Source organism: Ochotona curzoniae, unplaced genomic scaffold (genome assembly GCF_017591425.1).
Source record: "Ochotona curzoniae isolate NIBS_2020 unplaced genomic scaffold, NIBS_Ocur_1.0 scaffold_1852, whole genome shotgun sequence".
Taxonomy (NCBI): Eukaryota; Metazoa; Chordata; class Mammalia; order Lagomorpha; family Ochotonidae; genus Ochotona; species Ochotona curzoniae.
Window position 1 is genome coordinate 54103378 of NW_024467087.1, and position 10311 is coordinate 54113688.

Consider the following 10311-nt stretch of genomic DNA (forward strand, 5'->3'; position numbering starts at 1 on the left):
TAGACTCTAACTTTAGAGGAACTAAGTAATTAGCCAAACTTGCATATACTTAGTTAACACAGGCACACAGATAGCAATGTGATGGGCTGTGGGATGATTTGTTAGCAAGTAAATAGAAAATAGCAAAGGAAACTAGAAATAGCTAAGTTGGAGCCCATGCAGTTCAGACAATTCAATTTTTTTTTCTTTTTAAGTTTGGAGACAAGATTAAACCTCTTTTGGTTTTCAAAAGTCACTATGGTATCACAACAGGGAAACTAAATACTCTCTATAAGGATAACCCCCAGCTATTAAATCCTAGATTATTACATTCACGATCATTTTAACAAGGGATGAAGAAATGCAATGTATGTTGTTAAACACTTTTCTGAGATTTTAAATTAATAAAGTAATTATAAGCTTTGTGCTAGATTTTCTCAAATGAAAGTCTCCATTTATCTTGAAAAATACACAAAAATAGAACACATCATGTTCTAATGATGGTGGTATGTTTATTTGTGGTTTGTTTCTAAAAAGTAACATTGAAAAAGAAGAAGGGAATAAGCTGAAGTTGCAAAATATTGGACTTGTTTTTTCAAAGACTGAATGCAGATTCAGCTGGACCAGTCAATTTGCTGTACTTTGGGGCTATTCCTTCTCCAGGGTTTATCCCATTTTGCTAACTAACACAGACCTGATCATTAGTAAAGGAGTTGTTTTGGACCATGGCTGGGCTTGATGTGTGATTTGAAGTAGCTGAATACAACCCCCAAACCCAGTCCTGGGATGAAAATAACTGCCCCAAAATCTTGCCTAAGATGGTCAGATGGCCCACACCTAGGGTACAATTGCAGTCTGACCTAAGAAGACAAAGCGAGATCCAGAGGAGGCATACTACTTAAGAGAGGAGCCCTCAGTGGGCTACTTGGATGCCTCCTGAAGCTTCAAGGTGGCTGGGCAGAGCCTACAAGCCTTGGACCAGGGCATCCAGAAAAAACAGAGAGCCCACGAGACTGCTGCAAGTACCCATCAATAAAACTGGCGTCCCCCACATTCTTACACGATTATAATGTGTCTAGTTCTATCTGTGGTAAAATTTCCAAGAACTTGTTGCCAGAAAGGACCCCAGGGACTGAGTAGGTGGGCAGGAAAAGGGGGCTAAGGGGCTGCAAGCTGTTCTTTGAGTGAGAATGAAACAAATGGCCCAGTGTGGGTAGAGTAAGGGTAGGTTATGTGAGACAAATATAAAAAAATCAAGCCCCAAACCACTGTGGTCATTCAGAAATGTTTGCAACTTTTCACAAGGGCAGTGGTATTACTCCCAATTTCCCAGCCAAATATTTATTAAAGTAACCAAGGACTGAGTCCATGAGGCTGCCTCACATCGGCGCAGCATCCTGCTTTCCTTGTGGCTCTGAACTGTGAGGTACTGTCAAAAAAACTTCTTCCACACTCGAAATAGCTACGTTGCAGAGGAGAGTTGGAACGTGTTCTGGGAGTGGGTGTGTTTGTTTGAGTTCAGTGTGTGCAGAAAAGGCAAGCCTCCACAGCCATTCACACACTTCCCTCCTCAGCGATGGGTACGCAGGCAGCCGAGCTCCTGGACTAGTCTCTGAATGGTAACGTACACTTATAAAGATTATTTTCTTAACTATTTTGAGGCATTTTATAAATAATATGCATGTGTCTGCTGAGTGCATATATATATGTGTGTATATATATTTAGGCAACTTTTGCTTGCTTTCTCGTGAGGCGGGTCTCGTGTGGTTGCTTATGTGGCATGATTTCTGAGGTGTCAGAAAGGGTCCCCCCCTCCCTAGCTTCTATGCTAGTCACCCAAAAATATCTTTTGGCCTGGCTCGCCACAGAGCCGAAAGTCCCCATATTGCTCAAACATTTGATTTAGCCCCTGAAAGCAGCTGCTCAAATCTATGCGTTACATTGGGATATTAGGCAGACCTTCGAGATTAAAAGACCGTGTAAAAGAGAAAAGAATATGGAAAAATTGCTTTTGAGAGAACGTTACATTTCAAAAGAAAAGAATGTACAGTGTGGATCAGGTGCTATTCTGAAAAATGTCAAGGGGCTATGAGCCAGCATATATTTCCCAGGTCATGAACATGAGCCTGTGATAAAAGCAACCCAGCACTACTGGGCAGATGTTGTTCTGATTTATGTTACGTGCATGCTTTTCACAGTTCTGATCCTCAGCTCCCACTCTCTTCACAGTGCATCTGCCACTTCCCCTTGCTGAGCTGCAGAGGCTCCCAGTGACCTCTTGGTAATCAGCCTTGGCGGGGCCCAAATCCCCACCCCTTGGAAAACTCTCCGAGTCTGGAGCCTGAAGTCTGCCTGTGAGTGGCTTTCAGGAAAGACCTCACAAGCGCCCACCCAATCTGCCTTAGCAGCAAATTGCCAAACCAAGCCCTCTTACTCAAAAGATGGTAGAGGACTTAGCAGCCTCTTACATTGCTCTGAAATTAGAGAATGAAATTCTGCAGGCCCAAGTGCAGCGATTGATGGAAGAGAATGCTGCCCTCCAGGCCCAGATCCCAGAGAGCCAGAAGTCCCGAGCAGCCAAGGAGGATGAACAACTCCCGAAGCCCTCACCGGCACAGGAGTCCCGAGAGCCCCCAGAGCCCTCGGAACCCTCAGCAGCCAGGGAGCCCCAGGAGCCCCCGGAGATCCAGGAGCCCCCAGAGTTGCTGGCTCCCTCAGCAGCCAGGGAGCCCCCGAAGCCCTCAGAGATTGAGGAGTCCTGGGAGCCCCCAGAGCCCTTGGGTGCCCCAGCAGCCTGGGAGCCCGGAGACTCCCCCGAGACCCTGGAGTCCCAGGAGCTCCCAGAGTTCCCAGGGCCCCCAGCAGCCTGGGAGCCCCCAGAGCCCCAGCAGCTCTCAGCTGGGGAGCCTGCAGCAGTCCAGGAGCTCCATGAGGCCCAGAAGCTCCTGGAATCTCCAGCAGCCCCAGAGTCTCTGGAGTCCGCAGCAACCTGGGACCTCCAGGAACCCCCAGCAGCCCATGAGCTCGCAACAGCCTGTGAGATCCAAGAGCCCGGAACCACCCAGGATACCTCAGCGGCCCAGGAGCCCCAGGATCCAGAGTCCCAGGATCCAGAGCCCCAGGAGCCCCCAGATGCTGAGGAATCCCAGGAGGCACCAGAATGCCAGGAGACCTTGGCACAGCTGGAGTCTCCTGAACTTCCCTCTCCCCAGGAGATTCTGGAACCCTGGGTGCCCCAAGAGCCCTTGGATCCCACAGAATCCCAGGAGTCCTTAGAGCTCTCGGCATCTGCCCAATCGCTGGAGGGCCTTATAAGAATGGAGACACCAGCTGCTTCCGGTTTCTCACAGGCCTCCACTGGGTTAGAGGTTGCAACTGTCCCTCTGGAGTACCCTTTAGCCTTCAGTGGGGATGCCCAAAAGCTTCCAGAGTTTCTGATTCAGCTGAGTGCTTACGTGAGAGTCAGAGGGCACCTGTATCCCACTGAAGCAGCCCTAGTGAGCTTCGTGGGCAACTGCTTCTCAGGTGATGCAGGAAGATGGTTCCAGCCCTTCCTGGATATCCAAAGCCCTCTGCTGGAGCAATTTGAAAGTTTCCTCCAAGTGCTGCAGGATGCTTTTGACAACCCAGAAAACATGGAAGACATCAACCACTTCATCCGACAGCTCTGCCAAGGGGAGGATCCTGTGCACCGGTCCGCAACCCACTTCTGCGTCATTTCCCGTGAGCTGAGCGGGGATGAGAGCACTCTCAGCATCCGTTTTCAAGAAAGTCTTCTCAGTTCTATCCGAGATGAAGTGTCTCGCAGAAATTCAGCCGCCAGCATGTCTGATCTGGTCATCCGGTACATCAGCACAGAAGAGAAGCTAAGCGGTAAGCCTGATATCAATCCATCAGGGCAAAGCTCCTCTGACGAAGGAGATAGGCCTGAGCTTCCACTACCTGCAAATCAGGCTGGGCAAGCAGCAAGCAATCGCCCACATCTCAGTGAAGCTGAACGGGCTCGACGCCGTGAAGGCCACCTGTGTCTCTATTGCGGTCATCCTGGTCATTTCGCCAGAGATTGCCCTGTCAAGCCTCATCGTGCCCAGCAGGCGGGAAACATCGAGGCCCGGCGGTAAGGGGGATCCCGGGCGGGCCAATCTACAAATATGCGTCCCCCTCTCTTCCAATATCCATGTCCCGTATCCTATGGCTGACTGTTGAAATCCGACTAGGAAGACGACAGTTCTTTGAGCAAGCAATGGTGGATTCAGGCTCCTACAGAAACAGCATCGACCATTCTGTGGTCCTGCGTGAGAAGCTTCCCATCCGCAACAACATCTTCCCTCTGATGCTCGAAACCGTTGATGGCCGTCCGTTGATTAATGGACCCATTACCAAGGAAACACCACCTGTCGAAGTGAAAATCGGAAACCACGTCGAAGAGCTTCAGTTTGACATCATTCATGCGCCACGATATCCTCTCATTCTTGGAATCCACTGGCTTGAAACCCACGACCCAATCATCGAGTGGAGCACTCGCACTGTGTCTTTTCCATCACGCTATTGTCACTACAATTGCTTCAGGCACAGGTGGAATAGAAGACGTCGTGATGAAATAATTGCTGGGTAAATCCTGTGTCCCAGTGACTGTTCCTGCCAACCTGTCTTCTGTTACCTCAGCTGTCGTCAGCATTTGCTGCTCTCGGAATCTGCCACTGAACCTCTGGCTATGAACTAAGGCTACCTGTACAACGACCCTGCCTCTCGGATCATGGACTGAACCTGATGACTTTGTGCTGCTTTTTATTATTTTTTTTTAACCAATCCTGCATGCCTCCCCTCCCTGAACCCTGCAGTATGTGGGGCCATTTTAATTACAAAGTATACTAACAATATGCATGAAATAGATATTAGCAACTAATACTGAGAAATGTAGCTATTAGCCTGACTTTATTTTTCCTTATCAAGATTCTCTTTATCACAAAAGTTACAATTTGTTCATGAATAAAATAAATTACAAGTGGTATCTTTTGAAATAATCAATAAACATTGGCAATTGTTACTTGCGTCTGATTTCTTGACTAGTGGGGGGAAGGGCATGAGAGGTTAGTAAAGTGGGAGAGGGAGGGAGGATTAGAAAAGGCTTAAATGGGAGTGAGGTCCTGAACCTTCCAGGGTTAGTTAAGGGTCGTGGGTTATGATGTTTTTGTGTGGCAGGGGAGGGGAATGCAGGGAGTGAGGAAGCACTGGGCCTGGGAATGGGTGAGGTAGGGGGAGTTGAGGGAAGATAGAAGCAAGGTTAAGCAGAGGACTTGGGGGAGGGGTGCAGATTTGGAGGCGGTGGGAAAGGATTGAGAGGAGGGTTGGGAAGTCTGGAGGGGTGTTGGGGGCATTGGGTAGGGGGAGGAAAAATGTTTTAAAAACACATCAAAGGAACATTAAGGGAGACCTTGAGCAGCTCTGACGGCAAATTTCTTGAACTTCACAAGTTAACCCAACAAAGAAGAGCACTGGAGCAGGTAATGAGGGGCCCCTCAGCGGCTCAGCCTTTCCCCTAAGGTAACATTGTCTTATTCTTGCAGCAGGGAAATTCAGCCTAGAGCTCATAACCATTTACCTGTTGCTGCCAGTGCACAGCAGCAGGCTGGCAGGGAGCCATTTGCCACCCCTCTGGGTTGTTAGTGGCCAATTTTGCCTTTCCTACACTTGACAGTTGCTCTTCCCTACAGGGAAACACACTGGAAGGGGATGGGGTAAACATGGGGAGGCATGTCATGGGAGAGAGCTTAAGTCATTTTAAGCTTGAGAGGGGCTTGTATCCTGGAATCAATCAATCAGTCAATCCTTTCCCTCTCTCTCTCTCTCCCTCTTTCTCTCTCTCCCCCTTTCTCTTTCACACACACACACACAGACACATACACACTCATATCTCCACCTCCACCCCCTCCTCAGCCATCCTCCATCCCACCGCCCTCACACACACACACATACACACACACACACACTCTCCTATCACCTCCAACCCCTCCTCAGTTCCCCTCTATCCCATCACCCCCTCACACTCCTATCTCCACCTCCACCGCCTCTTAGCCCCTCTCCATCCCACTGCACCGCCCCCACACACACTATATGGAGGAGATAAAAAGATGCTGAGATGTCCAGGTAAGGGAGAATGGTGCAAAGAGATCTTGACACTCCCTTGCAGTCGGCAACTCTCCTTTGAGAGTCTCTGTTTTTGAGGTTACTTAAAAGGGAATCTTCTCATTACCTAGATAAACTGATCAAATAAATGATAACAATCACAGAAAGAAACAGGGAAGGGGCATCTTGCACATATTAACTGTCTCATCACTCTCCCATTAAAAACTAGTAAAGTAAGTTTGTTTGCTCGTGTTTTTATCAATGAGCTAAGAGTTTCAGCAAGGTTAGTTCATTTTTTCAAAGACACACAGCCAGTGAGTGGCGGACTCATGCTGGTTTTTGAAAGCCTACATCATTTCCCTACAGCTTTCCAATCTCCCCCATGTAGTGAGGAGAGCCAGCAAGACTGGGACAGCAAGGAGCTAAGAATTATAGGGAGCACTTGGGGAGCAGTTTTTTTTCTAGTTCCCTTCTCCAGCCCCCTCATAGTCCTCCCAACGCTCTTTTTCATCTCTTAAAGGACCCCTTGTATTTAGCAGCATAACCCCTTTCAGATTCCATGTTGAGTGTGTGTGTGTGTGTGTGTGTGTGTGTGTGTGTGAATTGACAGTCTAGGGTCAGTTACCTCCAGGACCTATGCATTGCAACTCCCCTTGAGCTGTCTGCGCAGTCACTTCCATAATCAATCCAAATCCTGTGCAAACTTTAATTCCAGTTGTTCTTGACCTCACTGTCCTCCCCTTTCTTTACTGAAGAGTCTAACATGTTTTGGCATTATATACTGCGTTAAGGTATGCGGGGGTCTTTCCCTAGTATATGCCCTACATTCCTACCACCCCATTCTACCCACACATATTTTGCAGGGACAGAATCATTTATATCCCCTAAACTTGACAGCATACCCTAAATGTAGTCCTTGGCACCTGAAAGGATCTTCATAGAGACTGATTCAATGATGTTTAAACATCAAAAGTGAGAGAAACGGGCTAATTTATACTCTATGAGTGCTTCTTGTTTTTTCTCCCCCTAGTTGTTTACCTCTGCTCCCAAGACAAAACACTGTTTGCTAACAAGAAATTCAACAGAAAAAAATCTTTACGCTACCAAAAAGAAACAAAAATGCTTTTTGTTGGTCAAACCTCCCTGGAGTCTGGAAGGCAAACTGTTAACTTCCCTAACACTGAGGGAATTTATAAAAATTAAAGGCAGGACTCTCCGTGCTAAAATTGGGGCAATTCTTGGCAAACTGAGATGCATAATCAACCCACAAGGACCCTAAATCTTTCTATCTGATGACACAGTCTTATTTAAGCAGAGCACAATTCATTATGTCACAAACAGAATCAAGTACGTAGTCATAGAGTAACAAACTTTTTCCTTCTGCTGCCTGCGTGGATAGCTTGCTCTCCAGGGGCCATGGAAGTCCCATCAGGGCTTGAGGCCAGCAGAGCAGACCTGAGGACTCCAGCACATGTTTCAGTTCTAGGAGGATTGGGAGGAGAGGGGAAGAAAGGAAAGGGGGGAAGTGTAGGACCCCAGGCTGACATGCTGGCATGTTACAAAGGTGGACCCAGCTAGTGACTTTTATACATGATGGGTCCCCAGGCCAGCAAAGTATCATGGGTCTGGGGACCCATGTAAATGCTTGGGTCCCCAACAGACAGGTGGGTGGGGTTCCAGGCCAGCTTGCCTCTCAGTGAGCCAGTCTGGGAATCTGTGCATGCACTGGAGTTCTAGGTGGGTGGGCAGGGCTCCAGGCCAGAAATCCACCCGCCAGAGGAGCCAGCTGGAGAGCCCATGTGCTTGCAAATGTGGGGTTGGGGATTGCCCAAGGAAGAAGGTTATATGGCAAATGGAAGAGGATTATGTGACATAGGGACGAAGAGACCACTGAGGGAATATGCTATAGGTGAGGAATAACTTCTGGAGTAATTCTACCAACAAGACTCTGTACTGGAAAGTACAGCAGTGGGGCTGAGCCAGCAATTTTGAGGAGGGAAACTGAAGGACACTTCTGTGTCAGACCGATGCACCTGCCCAAATAAGAGTCCTGAGGTGGGCTAGTAAGTGCAGGTCACAACTGCTACCACCCACCAGTGCACACTAAGGCTGGGGCTTGAAGCCCTATAATATGGTGGGGCTAGACCACAGTACCCAACAGTGAGTGTCAGAACAGGGGAATGGGTCTCATGTTAGGCTGGCCATGACATAAACAGCATGTGAAAGAACTGGATCTGGGGGGCAGATAATGTGGGGGATATGTGGGAATCACACCTGTGGAACTGTAATATCCACTGACTTGCTCAAGAACTGGGTGGGTCATGGGCTGAACTAGGCATAACCATGAAACTCCCTGACATTCATGGGTACTCAGGTTGAGAACAGGTTGGGCTGGTAAAGGCTGAAGCACCCATAGGCACACTCAGGAATAAGATGTGGGATGAGCCAGGCTGCAACATCCACCAAGACACATAAAGGCTGAGACAGAGATGGCAGACTATGCCAGGTAAGGGCCCAACACCCACTAGCACGGGTGAGATCTGGATCTAGGAGTGGGTCTGGTGGGAGAACTTGGGTAACTCCTCTGGTGGGCAGCAGCTCCTGCTGGTGAGCAATTGAGTCATGCATGGTTGTTGGTCAGGCTGGGCAAGGTAGTTCCACTGTCGGCAAGTGTGTGAGTTGGTTTGGTGGGGTAGGGGGTGGGAGACTAGGCAGAATTAGGCCCAACCTTATCATATGGCCATGTGCAGGAGCCAGGATGTAATGCAGAATGTGCTGGGCGAGACTATCACATCTACTGGTATGCATGAAAGACAGGGACAGGGGAAGACCGAGCAGGGTTGGGCTGCAGTACCTACCAGCCAAAGTTGGGATTGGGGGTGAACTGGGTCAAACAAGGCTCTAGAATCCAATAGAAAAGGCAAAGACAGAGAATGGCTTATGCTGGGCTAGGTCAGAGAAACCATGGACACATGAAAGATTTATGGCTGAGAGCATGCCTGGTCAGGGAGCTAAGGGGATGCTCCTGCTGGGTTGTGACTCCTACTGGTGAGTCCAAGAGCCATAATGAGGATGGCAAACTGAGCTGGATATGGCTGCAGCATCCCCCAGCATAAATGTGGACTGAGTTTGAACTGTGCCAGACTGGGCTAGGCTCCAGGACCTGCAGGTGCTAGCAAGAGTCAGAGAGGATGCAAGACTGGGCTAGGCTAGGTTTTGGCATCTGCTAAACAACTCAAGAGCTAGGTCTGGGGGTGGATCAGGTTGGGCTGGACAGTAGTAATCAATGGTAAAAGCCAATTGGGCAAGGCAGCTGTACCTGCCAGGACAAGAGGTGGGCCAAGTCTGGCTGGGCCAAGGACCCACCAAAGTGCACGAGATCTGCCATTTTGAGGTGTCCTGATAGAGGAGCTTGAGAAACTCCCCCATCAGGACATAGTCCTTGCAGTTGGGTGCAAGAAACCAGGCTGGGAGAAACCCAGACCAGGATGAGTTGCAGTACCCACTGGCAAGCCTTTGGCTCAGGTCTGGGGGCAGGCTGCTTTGGGCCAGTTCATAACACTGGCAGATTTGAAAACCAGTATGGGTTATGGGACAGGCCAGGTCAGGTCACAACACCAGCCAGTTCACATTAGGGACAGGACTAAGGGCTCTCCAGGCTGGGCTGGCCTAGGCTGCAGCACCTGCAAGTATGAGCTGGAACTGGGGTGGGTCAGGCTAATCCGGGATGCAACACCAACCGGTGGTGAGGTAGGCCATGCTAGAACGGGCCATAGCCCCCACCAGCACAATAAGACAAAGGCGCAGGGCTGACCCTGGTAGGGGGACTGCAGGAGCTCCCCTGCTGTACCACAGCATCTGCTGGTGAGTGTGGGAGCTTGAGCTGGGAGCAAACCAGCTTGCACAGGGCAACAAAGCCAGTTGGCCTGCATGTGAGCTGGCTTAGGAGGAGAGCCAGACTGTGCTAACCAACTGTATACACTGGTGCCTACATGAGGCAGAGAAAGTACAGGCTGGTTGGGCTTTGTCACAGCATCTGCTGGCAAGTGCTGGAACTGGGGACAAGTCCTGAAGGCTAGACTGCAAAACCACCTGGAGATTGCAAGATCCAGGTTGAGAACGGGCCTAGTAGGGAAACTGTGGGCATCCCTCTTATGGGCTGTAGCTCCTACTGGTGAACATGAGAACCAGGGCTGGGGATAGGCC

General features: G+C 49.4%; 1 protein-coding gene across 1 annotated transcript; it reads left to right on the plus strand.

Moving 5' to 3' along the window:
* The first annotated feature begins 2420 nt into the window (after positions 1–2420).
* RTL3 (retrotransposon Gag like 3) lies at positions 2421–4235 on the plus strand. The gene is made up of 2 exons (XM_041000106.1): positions 2421–2687; positions 2853–4235. Exons 1-2 carry the CDS (start codon positions 2421–2423, stop codon positions 4098–4100), a joined length of 1515 nt encoding a protein of 504 aa, XP_040856040.1. The 3' UTR covers positions 4101–4235.
* The last annotated feature ends 6076 nt before the right edge of the window (positions 4236–10311 follow it).

Excerpts from the sequence above, each read along its gene's own strand:
- RTL3 (XM_041000106.1), top strand. The coding sequence starts at position 2,421 with ATGGTAGAGGACTTAGCAGCCTCTTACATTGCTCTGAAATTAGAGAAT. Across the intron at positions 2,688-2,852 it reads AGGAGCCCCCAGAGTTGCTG|CCCCCAGAGCCCCAGCAGCT; the intron begins GCTCCCTCAGCA and ends GCAGCCTGGGAG.